The sequence below is a fragment of the Cavia porcellus genome, unplaced genomic scaffold (genome assembly GCF_034190915.1).
Source record: "Cavia porcellus strain 051 isolate PalLab524CR breed Dunkin Hartley unplaced genomic scaffold, mCavPor4.1 scaffold_20, whole genome shotgun sequence".
Taxonomy (NCBI): Eukaryota; Metazoa; Chordata; class Mammalia; order Rodentia; family Caviidae; genus Cavia; species Cavia porcellus.
In genome coordinates, this window is record NW_026947503.1 from 45,613,373 (window position 1) to 45,636,402 (window position 23,030).

The 23,030-nt window shown below is 37.5% G+C and overlaps 1 protein-coding gene across 19 annotated transcripts in view; it reads right to left on the reverse strand.

Moving 5' to 3' along the window:
* The window catches only part of Fhod3 (formin homology 2 domain containing 3), a 444,662-nt gene that overhangs the window by 85,617 nt on the left and 336,015 nt on the right, over window positions 1-23,030 (reverse strand). For 13 of the 19 annotated variants that reach the window (XM_063232040.1, XM_063232044.1, XM_063232052.1 and 10 more), the window contains one exon: window positions 620-754. In XM_063232040.1, coding sequence (XP_063088110.1) covers window positions 620-754 — 135 coding nt within the window. The remainder of the gene's footprint in view (window positions 1-619; window positions 755-23,030) is intronic. The other 6 variants (XM_063232043.1, XM_063232042.1, XM_063232039.1 and 3 more) reach the window with 1 other exon arrangement.

The window sequence follows — 23,030 nt, forward strand, 5'->3', positions numbered from 1 at the left end:
CCTTGGAGCTGGACAGAGGCGAAGAGATCAGGAGGCAATGGGCTAGAAATCACCACAAGGGCAAGTGCTTCCCCCACAGGAAGAGGGATTATTGCATATGTATATATATGTTTGTGTGTTACCTCTTTTTGTTTGTTTTGTTTTTTGATACAGGAATTAAGCTTATGACCTCAAGCTTGCCAGGCAGGCACTTAAGCTACTGAGCTAAATCCTCAGCCACCTTACTACTTTTTAAAAGATTGCTACAGGAAATAAGCAGCAAACCAGAAAATTGGAAGCATTTTCCTTTACGTCTCCAATACAGTATGAATAAAACATGAGGCTCTTTAGTGAGAAATGGCAAATTAAGACAAGTCAGTTAGGCTTGGGCAGATAGTGGAGGATATAAAATACACGAGTTCCTAATTGCATTTGGTTTTCCATGCTTCCTGCCTTCATGGTTAGAAAAAGGTCAGAACATACCACAGCCAGTCTTTAGCAAGTAAATATTGATCTTCCTTAGATGCAGACAGAATTAGAAGTAAATACATTTCCTAGCTAGTATTAGTCATATACACCTGCAAAGTCATATTCTTAAAATTTCAACTTATTATTAAAAGAATCTTAAAATCTTTCTTACTTGAATTTGTTCCTTTCTTCCCGTTCTATTCTTTGCAGCCTTTCTTCTCTCTCCTGCCGGCGCCTCTCTCTCTCTGCTGCCAGAGACTCCTGGTGTTGCCTAAAGGATGATGTGAGAAGACCACTCAGTGATGACCTGAAGATACAATGAGTTCATGTTTTAGTTGCTTGGCCTGTTAATGCAGGAATTAGTCCAAGCTTGGTGGTCTGCCAGTATCTAGGCAGTATCTAGGTTTGGGGGAGACTACAGGATATCTGAAGTCTCCTATTTCAGGACCTTGATCTGTAAACTGTGATAAGCAATCTGCTTCAAGTGCTGATAAGACAAAAAGGTGGCGATGTATATAAAATATCAAACAGCATGCTTTGCATGTAAGAAATTATTGATCATAAGCATTATAGACAAAAAATATTCTAGGAAATGCATAGAACATAAAATATTTGTATTTTTGTTGCACTATCTTTATAACCAATTCCTATATTTCAGACTCATAAGGGACTACTACCTAAGTCCTAGATACTCAGGCATAGGAAGAATTGAATTCAGAGAAAATATGCCTGCACGATAGGGAACACAGCTATCTTAGTACAAGAAAAAAGTGTCAGTCCATACCCATGCATGTGTCCCATGGGTGTTCTCATCTGAGAAGCTACATCATTTGTGGCTGTTAGGCAGAAGTGGTGACGGTGGGGAAATACCATCCTTGCAAGCAAATCCTAGATTCCAGGCTCACAACGGAGCTATTATATCAGCTCTGGACACTTACGCATAGATAGAATTTATTTATGTTTTAGGTAAAAGAGGTCTAAGCCCTGCTCTATTACTTCTTTTTGATACACTATTTTATGTGGTTTTTAAAAAAATGTTATATACCATCATCAGAGTGAAGGGGTTTAGTATTTTGCTTGCACAGTGACTGACACAAGTTGTTTGGCATATAATACATTTAAATATGTGATTAATAATTTTATCTAAGAGATAAGCCTGATGCCTCAAATTAGAGAAAATACATTCTCAATACAGAGACAATGCAAAAACTGATCATTGATTTGTCATCAAAGTTCATGCCAAAAGTTCGTCTCAGATGAACCACCTTCATGATCGTAATTCAAGTAAGTTTAAAATAAAAACCAGGGAGATAAATTTATTTTCAAAAAACTATATGAATGGAAATTTTTAATATACTTTAAATAGTTCAAGTAAAAAGAAAGCCCCCCAAAAACCCACAAAAAATTAGAAAATATTCAAAGGGTACCTTAATGAAACAGTATACTAAGTTTTATAGAATGGTTCTAACATGCTATTTATTTATTGCTTAAGTATTTATATTAGAAAAGAGCAAAAATTAACATGTGGTCAACTCAACAGCTGGAAAAACAATAAATTTAAAGCAGATAAAAGGAAATAAGATTAATAAAATATGAAAACAAAAATATATAAAGAAAATCAACAAAATCAAAGGTTAGTTTGTAATTAAAAACAACCTAATTAGCAGAAAAATTCTTTCAAAATTATCCAAGAGAAAAAAGGCAAAAAAAAAAAAAAGAGCAATTCTTGGAAATGACAGAAATGATTATGAATACAGTACAGGCCAAATAAAATTATAAGAAAATTTTATAATACATTTAGACACTTCAAAAAATGAATTTTCTAGAAATAGAGAACATATAATATTCAACTCCAGAAAAAATAGAAAATTTAATGTCTCTTTTAATCATTTAAAGAAACTGAGTCACATATTTATACACATACCAAAAAGGAAAACCCACTAGGTGAAACTCTTTTAAGATGATTTCTACCCAAGACTCAGAGAAGAGCTCATCTGCTGAATACTAAGTTTTGGAGAACATTATTTTATATGATTATTATTATAAAAATAGGCAAGAAAAATGTGAAGGCAGGTTATATACCGATTGCAATTACAAATGACACTGTAAAATTAGGTTGAGTTTGCAAAGGAAATACAAAATTAAAACACCAACAAATGTAATTTACCACATTGCAAGATTATAGGGAAAATATCAGGACTAAGATGCAGAAAATGCTTTAAAATCAACACACATTCGCTATAAAAATCTTTTATCAAGCTTAGAAAACTTTTTTAATATGACAATAGGTATTTAGCAAAGAAAGTTTTTTTTTTTTCCGTCTTTTTCAGTACCAGGGATCGAACTCACGACTGCCTACTTGCAAGGCAGGCGCTTATGCCGCTGAGCTAAATCCCTAGCCCCTTAGCAAAGAAAGTTTTAAAAACTACAGTGAAAATTATTCATAAAGTTGAAACATTGACGAGTTTAACATAGAAATGATACAATGATGCTCGTATCATTTGTTATATTTGACATTATTGTGGTAATCCTACCCAGTGTACTAAGAAAAAGCATTAAAAATATAACAAAGGAAAAGAAATATACACTATTATTTGCAGATAATCTGACCAAATATTTAGAAAATCAACAAGTTATTAGAGTTAATACAAGTTCCATAAAAATTTTACATATAAAATATATAAAAATCAACTGCATTTTAGAAATACCAGAAGCAATTAAAAGACTCATATTCATGAAAGTTATATCACATTCATGCATAGCAAGATACAATCTAGTTAAGATGCTAATTCACCTTTTTCTCAAATACAATTTAAATCAACATCCCCATAATATTTTTCATCAAATTTTACAGGCCATGTCCGAAATTTTTGGATAAGATCTAAAACCCAAGGATAATCAATTCTGAACAAGAGAAAAAAGTAAAGCACTGGCCAGAGTAGCCATCAGACCCATTCTACAACCACAGTGTCACGAGTGAACACGGTCTTGGTGTATAAGCTGAAACATGTTCTACTGGAATGAGAAAGCCTTAACACATAGTGCTCAGACTGTTAGCCACATAAAAACAGTACTGGCAATCCTTGCTCATATCAAACACCAAAACAAATTCTAGGTAGTCTAAGTGAAAAATGCAAAAAGCAAATGTTACAGCTTTTAGGGTTGACAGAATTTTTAAACCAAAACACGCAACCAAAAAAGGAGAAATTTGACAAGTATATGGATATATTAGATAAAAAACCTGTACATTGTGTATTGAAAGACTGAATTATGAATATGAATATTATGAATACGAAAAGCAACAGCCCAGAAGTTATTTGTAACATATACAAACTATAAAGGATTAGTATACATAATTCAAAAAGAACATCTTCACATCAGTATGAGAGAGATAAACTAACCAGTGAAAATGGGCAAAAGAATTTAATTGAAAAGGAAAGTTACCTAGCCACTAAATATACAAAGGATGATCAGAGAACCAGAGAAAAGAAATGTTAATTAAGCCCACAATGAAATTAAAAACCCACTGTCTTCAGTGTCCCACAGATCTCTGTAGCAGAAAGACAAAATTAAAGGACTCCATGAGCTTATTATCTTTTATAGATGCATATAAGTCATTTCCATCACAGTAAAAATAATTGCTTATAACAATATTCCATCAGTTAAAATTCTCTAGGTGTTCTGTTACCCAGAGAAGCTCAGTTTGTGAGAGTGTAATTCTTATTTCTGGATTTTTACAAGATGTAATACCAATGCTGGACTGCATTTTAACTATACAAAGGGGATAACCAAAATCATCACTACAGAAAGATCATCAAGATTCAAGCTAGCATTATGAAACTCTCTTCTTTATAACATCTTTAATACTTTTATCTTACATAATAAGTTTGCCAAAAAAGTAACTACAGTGCTTGGCAGTTGCTGTAATGCTTATGTTGGCTGCTTTAGGGACCAGCTAAGGCATAGAGGAATGAGCACAGGACTTGGCATGAATAAACTTCAGTGGAGCTAGTCACTTAACCTCTCTGAAGCAGTTTACTTGTTTGTAAAAAAGCATTAATCATGCTTTTTATTCAAATACTGTCAATTTGCCTTGCAGAAGACATAAACTTGCCCTAAAAATATCTGGGCCATGTAGTCACTCAGTAGACATCAGTCTGTGTGGGACTAAAATCTGTGTAGGTAGTGATTGAGGGAGGTTGTAGTGCAATCCCCAAATCACGTCTGGAGAACAACACTGGCAGTTCCTAGCCAGATAGGTCCCACTGAGAAAAGGTTAAATTTGAACCTTCCCATTATGGCTGCCATCTGGGTCAGTCATGTGCCAACCCAAAATGCACCTGGAGACCTGATGTCATCTGAAGTCACCCAAGCAATTGTAACCGAGTGAAGCCATTTAGGACCACAAGTGGCAAAAGGCCAAACGTGGAGAGATGATGTACTCTGAGTGACATGAATTACAGTATAAAAATTTGATCCCAGAGTTAGCTCCCCAAATCCCACCTGATTAACTCTCCCTCACTGGGACGCCTGAAGCGGGAGCTTTCTTTTACTGATATATGGCTGGCAAAAACATTTGATGCATATGCAGATGGCCCTATCTGTCAGTTATGTTACATACAGAGCTCTTTTAATCCACACAGCCTCTTGAGCTAAGGTCTCTTCCCCTCTTTAGATGTGGAAACTGAGGTACAGAAAAGTTACACTGTGGATTTTTAAACTGATCTGTCAGACAGGCTCTAGCTTGACCAGTGTCTCTCTCCTACACCACTGTACTTAGCAAAGTGACTTTCCTGCAGCACTCAGGATAGATAGTACCTAGATAGGAATATCTATTTTTTCATTTCTTTCCTAGAGATGATCACTACCTTGGATTTGTCACTCAGATTTGTCACTACATTTCCATACATATTATTGCATTCTCCCTTGACAGCTTAAAATTTGGGATAAGATCCTATTTTCTTGCATATTCTTCTTCCCTGGCATACAGAAGAACCTCACTGATTGCTTAAAGATTCAATTAGCTATTAAATACATAAGATGCATGAAATGAGAATGATTTGTACATTGCAATCCCAATGCTTCTACAACACCAGCCAATTCTCTAAGGAAAAAACACATAACAATAAACTATAGAGAAGGTGTTTTTTGCACCAAGACTGTTCCCCAGCAAGAGCTAAGCAAAGGTAGGGTACAGCGCCACCCCAAATGGAGGCTGTGCAATGGACTGGAGGCTCCCTGTGCAGAAGGCTGAGCCTACAGTTGTCATGTACAAAATTGAACTGAGAGGTGGGGAGAGAGTGAGCAGTGGGGAGAAGCAGAACCACAGAACTGCAGTGGGGGAGACCTTGGGCAGGTCTGAGAGACCAAATAAGGATAGGCCAAAACAGAGAAAGAAGCCAAGTAGAAAGCCAAAATGTGATGCCGATGTGTGAGAGAAAGGTGGTGGGAACAGAAAGTAAGGTGACAAGAGAGTAGCACATAGGGAGGGACTGACATGTTAGAGACAGAGCACTAGAGGGTACCTGAATGATCCTGGGTCTGCGCGGGGAGATGCCCGTGGAGGAGGAGGCATGTCAGGCTTTCCCCGGGAACGCAGGAGGCCTGTTCCATAGCTGACAGCCTGCTGTGCTGACAATGACAGGAGTTCCTCTCTACCCTTCCATCACTGGGAGCAACCCCAGCTCATAGGAGACACACAAAAAGGGAATTCAGGACAACAAAGAGTTGTGTCTCCACAAATACCCCTGCAACTACCAGCAAATTTCAGGTTCAAATTTTTTGGGAAAATAATGATTACTGGAATGGCCACATCCAAAAGCAGTGCATATTATAGAGTATTTTCAAAGCCACATTCTCTTCGCAGGAGAATTTCTGTGACACCTTAGTCCAGAAATCTCCTCAGGGGCACATACTTACATCTGACAGCTCCACACATGGGTCTTTGTGTGAAGTCTCAGAACCACACTGAGATGCTTCCTTCAACATCTTGGTTACTGTTACAGTATTTATATTCACATTCTCTTGACTAAGTGACAGGGATTTTTGGAATGGCAGCCTTGCTAAAATTTTGGTGTCTTCTTTCTGGAAGTGTTCACTATTGTTAGGGACTCAGAAAATGTACTACATGGTAACTAGCAGTCAGGACTATTTACCTCATGTTATTATCTTTCCGACATTAACCCCACTGCCACCATCATCTGTTTTTTAGGGGAGAGGTAAAGTCAAATGACTTCCATTGTTTTTCTCCTAGGAATTTAGCATTATTTTCATTATGCTAACTTGAGTAATAAAACGATTGGTTCCAGAGAGAACCAAAATTATATACTTGATAATGAGAATGATTTCTTAGACTTAGAAATAAACAGTTACATGTGTTCCATAACACAATGAGGTTTTTAAATACATAAATAGGAACGTCTCCTTTTGCTAAGACTGCCCTGCCTTTCTAATGGAAAAGTGATCTGCCAGAACGACCCAAGACAACCAGTCCAATCTTGACCTCCAGTGGTTTGGAATGTCTCTTGGCTCTGCACAAAGGAAACCCACTGCCTAGGCTGAGTGAGCACAACACAGAGAGAAGACTGGACCAAAAGCAGAGAGGGAGATTTTCCATGAACAACAATCATTCTTTTTTGATGCTAGGTTGGCACTTTGGTGATCTAATAATCTCCAAATAGACTAAACATAAAATGGGAGGTCTTTATGAAGATAAAGCTGAGACAAATGTGAGAGGTTAAAACATATTAGTTTCAACTTTTTAAAACACTGGAGAGCTATTCAAAACATCATTTAAGTCTGCCAACTAGCCTGCAATTGTTTCCTGAGCAAAATGATCACTTTAAAGTCAACAATCAGTAGGTCACTCCTGTGTGTAGCAGTAAATATTTAATGGATGTATAACATCTTATAAAAACAGAAACTAATGTTGCAGCTACTTTTATTCAAAAAAGCAGCCATTACTTCCTTGAATCCAGGCTGACTATGTAAACTTGGTTTGTAGCTCTCCAGAAACGGGATTCAATGCAAGGAAAGTTTTAAAAAGTGTATGCAACCTGAGGCTCACCTCCTGGTTACCCATGGGTGCTCTGCAAGCACCAGGAGTCTGCAAGTCTGGGCTAGGTGGCTGGACAGAGGCAAATGGCCAACTTGCCCTGTCAACTAAGCTGATAACCAGGAATAGCTACATGTGGACAACCAATAAGGCAATCAACAACCAGCTGACAGCGGACAACTGGGTAAACCCAGCCGCGCCCAGATGATCTGCTGAATGTGAGCTTGGCCAAAACCACCATGAAAGAGAATTACGAGATAATTGCATGGTTGGTAGGTTAAACCACCAACTTCTAGTGATTTCTTAGGTAGTAAAAGCTGAACAAAACAAGTTGGGTTTTGAGAACATTTTCTCTATTTCTGAAGAGGAAGATGATACCTTTTTAGTGTCCTCCAATAAAATTTGAAATGTAGATGCAAATAAAGTCATCTCAGAATCTGATCTACAGGCTACACTCACCTCCTACTCTTTCCCAAAGAATCCCCGCTGCCCTAAGTGGTCCCTAAGTGTTTTGTGAATGAATATGATTTCCAGCAAGACTGTAAAGTCATCCGAGCACAGTTTCCGCCTCCTACTTCCATCCTCCCCTACCACATCTGGCTTACTGTCAATATGCACTGATTGAATGAACTGCTTACACATCAGTGTTACTAGCAATGTCCTAAACTACATGTTTCACCAAGTGAGTAAATTCATAAGTCCATTGCTTTTTTTTTATTCACTTTACAGAAATTAGCTTTATTATTAAAAGTTACTATAAAACAAATCTTAGCACATTAACCCATCCGATTCTCTACATATAACTGGAGACCTATTTCAATGGCAAAAAATGGGCAAGTTTTTGGACTTCAACTTTCAGTCAGTGTGAAGTAACCAGATTTACCTGCACCTGAAACAACTATGAATCAGACAAAATATACAGAACAATGGCACTCAAGAAACAAGCCATCAGATGGTGAGAATCAGTGATTCCTGAGAGATGAGAAGCAGTGGAGGTGGTTGCAAGCACTGCCTTGGCTTACTGCTTGGAGAAAGTTTGCAAGCTGAGGGGGAGAAGGGAAGTTTAGATGTCTATGACTAGAGAGAATCCAGCTGGGAGTCTGGAGATACTGACTGACAGCATGGTGTACCAGAAAGAGATTACCCAGAGACAAACTGTACATCTGCAGTTTCCCTCAAGTGTTCAGGTGAGGATTGATCCAGCACCTGTGTGTGAGGGAATTACCTGAAGCCAATGCAAGAACTGTCCAAAAGAATTACAGCAAACAGCACCTGGAGATTACACAAAACAGAAGAGCAGTCCCATTCCAACAGTCAGAGAGAGAAGCCTGGTCATTCAGAGGACACTGGATAAAGTCCTAACAGGATCTTGCCTCAGCAATGATAAAATTGTGGACTAAACTAAATTTTGGGATGGCCTATTAAAGGTAAAAATGTAACACCTAGAAGGACAAGATTGTGAGTAAAGTGGATCACAGAGCAAAATTGAAAAATATTTATGGGAACACAAAAATATCTAGCACCCGACAATACAAAATTTACATGATATGGCATAAAAAGATCATGTATTGTATACAAAGAAGAAAAGAGCCATAAAGAAGGAAACAAAATCATTTGAAACCAACCCAGAAATGACACAGATAGCATTAGTTGATTAGAATATTAAAATATATAATGATAGCCCATGGACTCTAAAAGCTAAAGGAAAGTTGTATCATTAAGATACGAGAAGTATTAAAAAAAGCAGAGTGGAAAAAACAAACAGACACTGTAAAAACATGACTAGTGCACTTGAACACACAGCAACAGAACTACTCTCAAGGACAACACTGAGAAAAATAATTTTAAAAAATCACCAAAACACCAACAAAGTTTTTTAAAACTTCAAGTTGTTAAGTTGGCATGTAATTGGTTACAAAAGGAAAGGAGAGATGAAAGATATCAAAGCATTTTGAAGAAATAAGTATTGAAAAATTTCCCAATTTGATGAAAATCCACAAAGAAGTCTCAAGTATAAGAAACATAAATAAAAAAACAACAAGGCAAATAAAAATTTAGCTGCTAAGAACCAATGAAAAAGAGAGAATCTAAAAAAGAATAGCTGAGTATGGTAGTGCACACCTGTAATCTCAGCACTCTGGGAGGACAAGGCAGGAGGACTGAAAGCTTGAGCTCAGCCTAGACAACTTGGTGGTTTATTGAGAACCTGTCTCAAAATAAAAAATAATAATAAAAGAGCTGGGAGTACAAAGGCCTTAGGTTCAATTCACAGTACTCTCAGACATACAAACAAGAATTTATCATCTAGATTTACACTATAAGAAATGTTGGTAGAACAAACTGTAGCACATAATCATCTTGATCTTCACAAAGGAATAAAGAATCAGAAAAGGTGATGACCCAATAAATATAAAGCCTTATTATTATTATTACTGTATCATTAAACGACAACTGTTGGGGCTGGGGGTTTAGCTCAGCGGCGTAAGCGCCTGCCTTGCAAGCAGGCAGTAGTGAGTTTGATCCCTGGTACTGATAAAAAGGAAAAAGATAATGGACTGTTTATAATGAACCAAATAACAATATATTATGGGGTTTACAACACATAGAAAACTAAACTGATGATCCCAGTGGGTGAGTAAAAGTAAAAGTGAAAATATATTGCTCCAAGATTGTTGAATTATACAGAAATAACTACAGTATCATTTCAAGGTAGACTGTAAGTTACATGAACACTACACAACCCCCAAACTACCATGAAAATAACACAGTAAAGACTTATTGCATGTAATATAACAAAGGAAGCAAAATGGACTAATAAAGAATGTATAATCTAAAAATGAAAGGACAGAAAAAGATAAAAGGGAAAAATGCCAATAGCAAGTACATAGATTTAAGTGGCTAAGGATGTAGTTCACTGGCAGAACGCTTTTCCACCATATACAAGCCTTGCATTTGATTCCCAGCACCAAAAATAAAAAATAAAAGTAAAAAAAAATACAATACATAGATTTAAATTCATTAAATATAACAATCACACTAAATATAAACGATTTAAATACTCAAAAGGCAGAGACTATAAGAGTGGATATAAAACAATTAACCAAGTGTTGAATATGCTTGCAAAAAAAACTTTAAAATCTAGTTTGCATCAAAATAAAAAGACGAAAAAAGTATACTTACGAATGAAACACGTTATCAAGGATAAAGGGAGTCATTACAAAATAAGAAAGAGATAAAGTTACCAGGAAGATATGGAAATTATAAATATTTATTCACATAGTATAAAAGATTCAAATGCTGAAGGGAAAAAATAATGGAAATGCAAGAGATAAGCAAATCTAAAACTACAGTGTAACTTTTCTGCAGTAGTTTCTCAGCGAATGATAGAAGATGTAGACAAAAAAATCACTAAGGACATAAAATATAAAGCCAAAACTAGCCCACAAATTAAAATTTATAAAACATTCCACATAATCCCAACATGAGGATACATATTCATTTCAAGTGAACATATAATACTTGCCACAATAGATCATAATCTGGGTTATAAAATACATTTTGATAAATTTCAAAGAACTCAAGTTATGGAAAATGTTCTTTGACCAAAATTTTATTAAAGTAGGAATCAATAACAGAAAGATAACAGGGGAATCCACAATACTTACGAGATAAATAAATAGTCCAAAATAACCCATGAGGTAAAGAAAATAATGAAAAGAGAAATTAAGAAATATTTTAATGAAATGGAAATAAAACATGAAAAATTGTGTGGTGCAGTTAAAGCAACACTTACAGGAAAAATTTTAATACTAAATCCCTATACTAAAAAAAAAAAAAAAAAAAAAAAAAAACCAGAAGCCTCAAACCGATGACCTCATCTCCTAACATTAAGAAAAGCAGAGGACTTCCGGAAGAACATGGCGGATAGATAGCAGCAGCCTTGGAGGCTCTCTGAGAAACCGCACTTGAAATCTAGGAATGATCCCAGCAAGGAGGGATATTCTTTGCTGACCCAGGAACAAGCTAAATTAAGAGAAACCATCTGGAAACGCAATCCTGGTGATACAGCAGGCACAGATAAGGTATCAGCACGGAACCCGGACCCGCGTCACTGGAAACTGCGGTTTGAATTACCTGCAGCCACTGTTGCGTCCCCGTCGGCACAGCAGGGAGAGAGGTGTGAAAGCTTGGAGAGTGGGAAGCATTGAAAGGAGTTGGGAGCGGGACTGGCCGGGTGCCCTGCATCAACCCTCGGTGAGTGAGTGAATCAGGACACTTCCATAGAAAAGGAGGTGCAGCGGAGGACATACTCAGACCGGGCTGACTTCCCAGAACAAGAAGCTGCAGCGACTTCAGTCACATATCCCCCTTTCAAGTGGGATTGGTAGGGAGTGCCTGGCCTGTGAGACGCTTCTGGCTGAGATCCAATAGGCTAGTCCAACTCAGGTCCCTATACTTAGGGTGCCTCGAGGTGCACCCTAATGGTGAAGCCTTCGGTAGGTTAACCTGGAGGGGTGGGCCAAGCATAGGCTGCCCAGGTCTGTGTCTCCCTGGTGCCACTGTGGTGGGCGGGAACACCTAGCCGGTGCAATTCAAACAGACTGTGGCTGACAGGGAAGGAAGCTGGGCCTCCTATACATGCTTAAATATAAGGAACAAAGAACATGGGAAGAGGGAGCAACAAGAAAGGGTCCTCGGCCCCCAATCCTGAGAAACACGCAATAGCAGACATGGCACCAATAGACATAAAGCACTATCTCCAGAGCCTCATAGACGAGTTCAGGAATGAAGTTATTAATGACCTGAAGCAAGATATAAGCAGAATAGTTAGAGAAATGCTAAGCACCGCCCAAGAAAAAAAAAGATGGTGGAATGGAAGAACAGAAAAAAAGGGGAGAATTGCTTGATGGAGTAGATAGAGAAAACATAGAATATGTAAAGCAGGTTCAAAGAGATTACCAGGAAACTAAAAACTCTATCAAAAACTGGCATAACAGCTTGAAAGAAACTAAGGACAGCTTATCTGAACTGTAGGGTAGATTTGTAATATGGGAGCATGAAATGAAAAACTTCTTAAAAATAACAAAAAAAAACAAACAGCAACAATATAAAAAACTAGAAGATGATAAGAGGATCTATAACAAGAATTAAGAACATAAGAGAAGAAGTGGGGACACAAACAAATGGACTACAAAAACTATTCACAGAAATAATCCAAGAGAATTTCCCTAATTTGGCAAATGGTAAAGATACTCAGATATATGAGGCATACAGGACTCCAGCCACCTACAACCCAAACACAGCCACACCCAGGCATATAATAATCAAAATTCCAGAAATCCAATATAAGAACAGAATATTAAAAGCTGTCAGAGACAAGAAACAGATCACTTACAAGGGAACACCCATCAGAATTACAGCAGACTTCTCGGCACAAACCATCAAATCACGAAGAGCATGGGGGGAAATAATTCAAGCTTTGAAAGATAATAACCTCCAGCCAAGATTGATATATCCTGTACAACTGTCCCTAGAAATTGATGGAAAAACAAGGTGCTTCCAGGATAAAGAGGAACTAGGGGAATCTGCCACCACTAATTCAACTCTACAGAGGATACTGCAGGATAATCTAAAAAAGGAAAATACCAAGATTCCAGAAATAGTGGCAGAGAGGCCACAATGAATGGAGCAGAAAACGAAATGAAGAAGACAAACTGACAACAAACGACAGAAAAAGATCTCAACAGAAATGAAGCAGAGAAGATCGGAAGGTAGGAACAGCAATTTTGGAGAAAACAAGACATCATAATAGCTAATGCTGATTTAGTATCATCTTGTTTTGAAGTCCCATCAAACATGTATTCTTCTGTCTCCATTGGTCTTAAAGGTTGTATCTTATTGGATTTTATTATATATGATAATATAAGCAAAAACTTTTACAGACAAGGAGTTTATATAGAAACCATTATTCATTTTCTGTCAATTGGTTCTAAATACCTGTAATAATGTCATTCTCTTGAATGTTTTTATAGTGTCTTGATATGTTTGGTGCTACAGTATAAGAAGTTATACTCAAAGATTTCAAGGAAAGAGACACTATGGTAACTATTTTTATGTCAGGATATCTTGTGGTGAAACACTATTTTGCTTAAATGGTTATGATTTGACCTGCGCTGTTCTGTTGTTATGCCCTCTTTTATCTCAATCCCCCCTTTTTAAAAATTATTTACTTTTTTCTTTTTATTTTTTTAATTAAGGGAAAAATAAATAAAAAATAGCAGGATACATTATAGTAACCTACTTTGATTTCCTATTAACTTGATTTGAAATCCTGTATTGCCCTCACCTTCTTATTTTGACTGATTTTCCTCTATTCTGCTTTGCTTGATAGTACCAAGTTTGAAAGTATAGGCATAACTGTGAAGACAATAAGAATCATTATGACGCCCATTCCAGTTGACTGTTATTTTCTTTTAAAATCCTGTAATGTCTCCAATGCTTTGGTTTTATTCTTTACTGTTTAGTTCAATTTTATTATAACTGCCAATTCTTCTTAAAATAGCAAGAGGTAGTATGGTAACCATTGTTGATCACCTTATATTTTGTTTTTACATTATCTATTATGTCCATCCTTTTGATTTGACTGACTCTGTTCTGATATGTCGCATTTGGTTTTACTCTCTTCAAAAAATAGTAATAAGAACTGTGGGAGTAATAAAACCCAAAATGTGTAGTTGTCATTGTACAAAAGAAAAGAAAGTGCTCTAAAGGTTATAACTGCATATATGTTTAAGTGTATAAGATAGATAACCATATTACTGAGTGTTTTTTGGATCACTGAACAAAACTGTTTGCACTCTCACTGTTTGAAAGTCTACTTTATATACTTCAATTTTGTAACTTGAACAACTATTTCTAAGAGGAGAATATGTAATCTATTAGCTAGTGATTTCTTACTATTTTTAAAATTTTGTATTACTTGTACCCTTTCTCTGTTTTTTTTCTTTTTTCTCCTTAAAAAAAAAGAAAAAGAAAAGCAGGAGCTGGGGATTTAGCTCAGCAGCATAAGCGCCTGCCTTGCAAGCAGGCAGTCGTAAGTTCAATCCCTGGTACCGATAAAAACGAAAAAGACCAAAAAAAAAAAAGAAAAGCAGAGCAAACTATACCCAAAGTAAGCAGAAAAAAGGAAATAATGAAGCTATATATAAAATTAAACAAAAAGTAAAACAGTGGACAAGTGAAATAAGCTAGTTCTTTGGGATCAGTACAACTGTTAAGCTTCTAGCCAAAAGACCATGAAAATGAGAGACCATGTAAACTACTAAAACACACAATTAAATGAATGTCAACACATACACTAATTAAAAGTTTCTCCCCCCAAAACGATCATCATGCTCATAGAAAACTCTTAAAGATGCAAACTAATCTTCATAGAATGAAGCAGATCTATATTTGCTGAGAGGCAAGGAAGGATGGCAGTAATCATAGAAAGGTATGAGAAATTTTGGAGGGTTATGGACATGTGCATTATTTTTTATTATGGCAATGATTTCATGGATGTGTAGATGCCAAAATTTATGTGCAGCCTTTTACGTGTCAATTTTACTGCAATGGCAGTGTAAAAAATATCCTTTGGTAAATTCAAGTTAAGTAAATTCTTATTGGGACAAGAAGCAAACTTCCAACATCTCATACTTCAACAATCTAATCTGTGGTTAAATATTAAGAAAAGCCAAATGCAATCACAAAGTATCTGATATTTGAATTTTACTTAATTCACAAGTAGATTATATACTATGGAGGCTAAAAAGTTAAAATAATAAAATGGAAGTTAAATGATGTTGAACACTTAGATTGTTCTCAAAACCTGACTATGAAATGGTGATTATAGCTCAAGAGGTAACTCTGGGATGCTGAGCTATAAAAGGCACTTGCTCTGTATGTTAGTCAGCTTTCAGTCACTATAATGAAATAGCTGAAATGATTAATTTTAAAAAGTAGATTGGGAGATTCCAGTTCATAACCTATAGGTTCCATTGTTCTGGGTCTATGATGAGGCAGTACATCACTGTGGGAGTCATCGTACAGCAAAACTACTCACTTCCTAGACAGAAATGAATGAAAGAGGAGAAAGCAGAGTGCCTCAGTTCCCTTGGAGGGCATGTCCACAGTGACCTACATACCTCCCACTAGTCCTCCCCTCCTAAAGTTTCTCTCAATAGCATCACTCTGGAGACCAAGACTTCAGTACAAGAGTCTTTAAACACATCCAAACTATAGCACCTAAAATTAGGAAATATTAAAATCTTCCTTCCAATCTTTAGGGATGAATCCTAGCACTCAGGATGAAATGAGCAAATCTCAGATAAAGCAAATCCCAGTAAGAAAAGAAAAAGCAAATCCCAATAAAAGCAACTGTTGGCGGCTACAATCCTGGAGGCATTCACTGTTAGACATAGGGATGTGGACTTAAGTCTCTCATGCTTTCTCCTCTCCAGGATTCACATGCTGCTTCAGGAAAGATCTAGCTTCCTGGCCATGGAAGGGAACAGCAGGGCCTAGGCAGTGGGCTGTGGAAGTTGGTTCCATGAAGGCTCACATATCTGCACTGGCTCAGGAGTAGAGTGTGAAGCCATTTCTCCAGGTCCCAGCTGTCCTCATGCTTCAGCTTGTCTGCTGGCCTGTGCTGTACGCATGACTTTGGCATAGAGTGGTTTTTGCCTGTTTCCTCATCCTCTTTTAACTTCTACCCTTCTGTCCAAGATTAAATGGGGCTTCAGCCCAAAGAGGGGTCAGTCCTCTTCTGTCACAGCCCCAGGCCCAGCTCTGCTTAGCTTCACAACTCAACCATTCTCCTGGAAGTTCCTAAAGCACTTTCTGACACTAACTGCTTGGCCCAGCCTAACACTTAACCTCCATCTCGCCACCCTGAGCCAGTACACCTGTCTTTTGCACATGTGCCTTTTATCTAAACATCTTAACAGCCTCACTGCCAATCTACTTCTTCATAATCATGTTTTAAAGAAAGATGTTGACTCAGTCCATTATTTAATCACCCCTTTTACTTTCTGTGCCCCTCCTTCACCAGGAAAATCTCAGAAAAAACTGCAACTTGTGTTGATGACTAAATGAGTCCCAGATTCATTGTCACGTCTCCCTTAAAACACAAGGTACTAGTGCTAGGCCAATATTTTGGTGGCCTCTATTCCTTTCTTCTGCAAAGGTTCATTTTCTACACAGCATTTCTAACAATGGAAACTATTTGTTGACAGTTTGCTTATCTTCCATTTCTACCACGAATGTGTAAATCTATGAAACCTAGGAATGTGTTTGATTCAATCAGTGTTGGGTTACCACGCCGAACACAGGAAAACAAGATTATTCCCTTTTCATTGATGGAATCTGAGGGAAACAGTGGGGAAATAGAATATATTTTCTGAAGGGGAGCGCACACACACACACACACACACACACACACTCACGCATACTCTTTTTTCATCCTGTGATCTTTGTATAATACTAGTACAGCCCACTGCAGCCAGAGACAGCTGGAAACCTATCCACTAGGAGATGATGCAAAGACAGAGGTGGCAGCACAAAGGACTCAGTTCATGGTCCAAACAGCTGTATCTACATCTCTGGAGGGGGCATTCCATCTGTTCTTTTGCTGGGAATGATATCTGCCTTCCCTTACTACAGACCTCATGTAACTCTCAAGTGTTCCATGTGATGGTCTTACATGCAGCACAGTTACAATACTTAAGGATAATATGCAACCCTTCGTATAAATAAGGAAAAACTATTCAAATCATACTTTCCAAAGGAATAAAACAGCATGCAAAATGATTAGAAAATGCCATGCACTTGTTATTTGCAAAGCCGTATAGGAACAGGGCAATGAGCTGGTTGTCAGGAGATCTGAGGATGGGGAATGCATAGTACCTGGCTCAAGGTTCTGCTACCCTCATTAGAAGAAACACAGGAAACACAGAAAGCAATGCTGGAGAGGAGTGAAGAGGCCCTAAAGGCAAAAAACAAAAAAACAAAACAAAACCAAGAACATGGAAAGAGTGTTTGTCTTAATATTTGTTCTGAATGTTTTAATAAAAATGGCCATCTTCATTCCCTGGCTTTATAGGTCCCCGGTCCACAATCTCAGGAGGTAAGTGACCCCACTTGACAAACAGTTGCAGAAATACAAAATAACTCAAGACGCTGCAAGCTGAAATGGATTAATGAATCAGAAAGGATGGTAAAATTCTTTTTGAGGAGTTATATAGGACAGATATTAATTGTCTGGGTTGAGAACAAAGAAGAATCAAATTAATGAAGAAAAGGAGGGAGGTAAAACAGAGGACAAAGCTAATATGAAGTGGTGGGTGTCTCAAGGCAGCCTTGTGTGTCCACAGGAGAATTTCTGTGGGGTTAAAATCAGTAAAGATGGACAATCAACGGGTGATCAAGTTAGAAGGTACATGCAAGCCTCAAGTGTGACAGTTCTTATGTATAACCTTTGTCAGGCCAGGCCTTCCTGATAAACAGTGGGAGTCAATCAAGGTTTCTAAGCAGTAAAAGTCATTTGCTCACAGTTCAGAAGGGATAGAGACATGTATCACTGCAAAATACAGCATAATCCAAGCCTGACACAGATTTTGTACCACACTTACCCTAGGAGGGAAGGTAAGAAGGATGTGGGTCGCAAATAGATGTAGGAGGGAGACTCTCTAGCATCTGCTGAAGACCCAGAATATCGACCCAGGGCAGCAAAGTGGGCAGCATGGAACTTGAGCTATCTAATTCTTAGTTTCTGCTGGAAACTGCCAGCCTGAGTCAGACTCTATGGAAGCTTATTCCATCAATGGGACCTGCAAACATCCTCTTGTGCACTTTGGATGTAACACCATCAATTAATTAAGACCACATTTTGCCTTACAGGAACTCACTGTTTGTAACAAGATTGCTATCACAGTCAGGAAGCAGCAGCAAGCAAGTGGGGAGCCCACTTCAGTGCAGCACCAATCCATACAGCTTCCTTGTTTGAATGGTAGGGGGGAGGATTCACTAGCACTTTTTTCCTGTCGGCAGGGGTACACAGGGGGCCTCTCGCTGTCATCACATAGAAAGGTAATGTATTTTATCTTGTTTTATAAGCTATTTGAGATTTTTCTCACTGGGATTTTCTTAGTTTTCTTTCTTAACCCACTTTGAGCAACCAATTTAAATTTTTTTAACTGCAGCCCCAAGGGACAGAACACAGCCAACAAGTATTTGTGATCCAGAAAAACACAGAGATCATATACCTGCAAAGAGCAATGATTGCAAACCAGGAAAGGAGAACATTAAGGCACAAATGGATCCTAGCAGGGTCAAGACAAGAAGTAATCAAAGCCAAAGTGGACAAGAAAGAGAAGACACAAGGATTTGGATCATACAGAATAAGCTACTTGAAGATAGTAATTAGAATGAGGAAAACACAGGGACAGCTGTTATACACAGGACAAGAGTTAAAGGCCTGTTGAGAAGAGTAACTGTAACGGAAATAGGCAGGGAGTGCATGGGAACAGAGACCTCAATTCTGAGAAAGGAGTCATCACAAAAATGGCAAAGGTAGGTGTTTAAGGAGATTATCAAAAGTGAGATTCCAGTAACGAGCTGGAAGGGGATGAAATTTCTATACACTGTGGAAGCTCCCACCTTTCTCCTGCCAGCTTCTTGGTCCCAGCTTCTGAAAGTACTACTGAGCTCTTCAGTCTACACTGACAATCACCATACAAAATGTCTCAGCAACAGATGCTAAGAACCAGAGAGCTGTTTGAAGGTGGCACAACAAAGTCATGTTTAAATGACTACTAAGGAAATGGTAGAGACATATACTGGGAGGAAGGAGAGTTCCGGATAGCCTGGAACTGTCAATCAGGGAAGATGGACAGCTGAAAAACATGTAAGATGCTCCTAAGGGAATGACCGGAACATGTGATAATAAAGACATCCACATTCCTACCAGCATACAGCCAGTTGGAACAGGATGGATTCAAGAAACATTGAAACAAGTGAAAAAATTGAAGTTGAGCCATTGCCTCATACCATTTGTCCAGATAATTTCCACAGAGGTAAAATATTTAGATGTGAAAACTGGAGCTATAGAATCACTAGAAGCCACAGAAAGAAACACAAATCACAGAAGATGGAAAAGATTAATGCATTTAATTCATAAAGTGAAAAAATTTCTACATTAAGGTATGTCCAACCTGCAGCCCGCAGAGCACATAAACTTTTAAAACGCTATAGTAAATATTTACAATGAAAATGTGCTACTTACATACATCACACACACACACACACACACACACACACACACACACACACACACACACATATGCATCCCAAGACAGTTCTTCTTCACTCTGTATAGCCCGGGCCAGCTAAAAAGATGGGCATGTCAACATAAAATACAAAGCTCAGTGGCTGAGGAAAATAATTGCTATGCCTACCACAGTTTGTAAAAGACCTTTACAGTTAAATAAGCAGCTCCATTACTATGAGTCAGAAATAGAAAAAGCAACATAAAAACATGCTAGGCATATGAAAACATGTTCAATCACATTCAAGACGAGAAAAACAATGAAAAATTTTTGGACATACAATTTTTCACTACTATATGAGCAAAGATTTAAGGAAAACACACTTTTTTATACACTGCTGTTGAGAATCTAAATTAGTAAGATCTTTAGGAAGAGAAATTTGGCAAAAATAAATCAAAGTATATAACCATTTTGATTTACTAACCCATTTTAAAGAATTTAACCTACAGCTAATCGAATATGGACACAATCCCAAATGTCCATCAATAGATGAGTAATAAAGGACAATGGTTATACACACACACACACACAGAGTGGAATATTCCTTAGCCTTAACAGAGGAGGAAATGCTACCCTTTTGATAACACAGATAGACATTATGTTAAGTGAAAGACAGAAAGACAGTCCCAGAAAGACAAATGCTGTAGGATTCCTCTTATATGAGTTATCTAAAATTTCAAAGATATAAACAATAGAATGGTGATCACTAGGGGGTTAGAGAAACAAAGATACAGGATTTAATGGATACAAAGCAACAGTTATACAAAACAAAAAAGAGTTATCAAGGTATTAAAATTTTGTTAGGAGTATAAATCTCATGTTCTAGCCACAAATACCCCTCCATAAAATGAGGCACCCTTTTTTTAACCCCTTATTATCCATTATCATTCCCCAGTAATGTTATCCCTTGTGTCATAATCTTGGCAGAAGGAAAAATTCTTCTGGGACAATTATACAGGTCTGGCCATTCATAACTTCTTTCAAGGACTCTGTATATTAATCTGTGAAACACACAGGTGACTGGTACACAGTAATTGATGGCTCTATGATAAATGAAAAGAGACCAGAACTCATGCTTACCACACATACTGACCATCTGGGCTTTAGTTCAGATATCCACAGAGAAGGAACCCCCAAGTTCTGGGACCAAGGATCCTCCAGCATCCTCCCACTGAGCAATTCAGGACAGGCATTCTCAGTAGGCTGCCCAGCCTCAGCACAAGGATCTGCCGTAAGGTACCCTCAGTCCTGAGCCCTGGACTTACAGATCCCTCATATTTACTTGTTAACTGAAAATCTTAAAGCCACCAATCAAGCCCCTGGGATGTAAAAGAGAATGCTCCCTACCTTCCCCAGGTTCCAGTCATAAGCTCCCTGGTGGTGTGGTTACTGTTTGCTTATTTGTTTTGTTTGAATCCCTGAAGTGAATGGTTCAAATAGTCCTGTGATTTTTGTTGTCTTTCAAAAAGATATTTAGAATTCACTCAAAAAATATTTAAAACTTCACTCAAAAAGTATGTTTTTCAAAACTTAAGTGCTTGTTTTCAAAGTCTTCCTTCATTAAACAGTTGCATCTTGCAATCCTGTAGTCTTTGTAAAGAGTTTGGGGCTTTTTGTTGTATTTTGGCACAATTTGAGTTCCAATTTCATGAAAATTAATGGTATTCTCTTTGTTTCTAAAAGAGCCCTTTAAATGAAGCTGTAACAGGAACACTGTAGCCTGATTCATTTTAATACTCCTGCCTTGAGTTAATTTAGTACTTTTTTCTTCAGCACTTCCTTTGTAGGTCATTTATCATCCAAGTTTTATTCACATCCAACATATTAACACACTTGGGGAAAAAATGGAAAACTCTAAGCTCAAGATGATGCCCAATTGCATTTTCAAAATGATCCAAGGTGCCTGAAGGGGTATTTGAGTTGGCCTCATTTTCATAAAACTTCAGAGAAGTGACTCATTTCCAAATCAAGGCAATGGACTTTTAGAGTTCTAGTATTGCACATGGCTCTGGCACGATGTTCATTAGTGGGGAGTGTGCTGACAGAAAATGTGGCTTCTCACTGCAAAAAAATGCAACTGTTGTTCATAATATTTCAAAGTCTTGCCTCAGAGTTTTCTTTTTTAATTTTAATAATATATAGGGACATAGAATATCTCAATCTCACACATTCAATTGAGTATTTACTTTAATAGCTAGTCATATATCTTAATAGAGCAAAAGCTATTCATATGTGTAGAATTATACTATAGGTAACAGTCAAACAATTCAGCTGTCAAAATGAAAAAAAAAATCTAGGTGTAATACACATGCCTATAATCCAAGCACCCAGGAGACTGAGGCAACAAGATTCCAAATTTGAGCCCAGTCTGGACAACTTAGTGATTTAGTGAGAACCTGTCTCGAAATTAAAACAAAACAAACAAAACAAAACATGGAGGGGAAGTAGTTTAGTATGAAAGTCTTGGGCTCAACCCCTGACACCCCACCACCACCAAAAAGAAAGTAATTAAGGTGCCCAAACATGTTATTATAAGTAAAACCAATATAATATGCTTGAGTGATGGTGTACAAATATGGAGTTGAGAAGCCCTCTCATTCATTCATTCATTCATTCATTCACTCAGTCATTCATTTAGAATACATAAGCTAGTGAGTTGAGAGTAAGAAACGGTGATTCAGCCAAGCCTTCTGGCTTTCTGGTATTAATAAAACTGTGTATCTTAAATTTCAAATGTTTCATCATATGGTTTTTCAAACCAGCACACAGTGATGCTCAGAAAGACACACCAATGTGAAAGAATAAACTCTTTAAAGCTACTTTATTGACCAGGTCATTTATCATCCAAGATAGATGGCCAATGAAATCAATTACAGTGCACTGTCAAAGTGAATGGAGGCCTAAGCTGGGTGTGGCATGCTTAAATCCCAGCACTCTGGGATGCGGAGGCAGGAGAAGACTGCAAGTTCAAAGCCCAGCCAGGGCAATTCAGTGACTTGGTGAGACTCTGTCTCAAAATAGAATAAAAGAAAGTTGAGGATTTAGTTCAGTACAAAGGTCCCGAGTTCAATGTTCAGTATGACCACCATCAAAAAATAAATAAAGAGAAAAAGAAACAACAAAACATAATAGAACAAAAGTCCAGATGAGTGGGGCATGCCATTGTT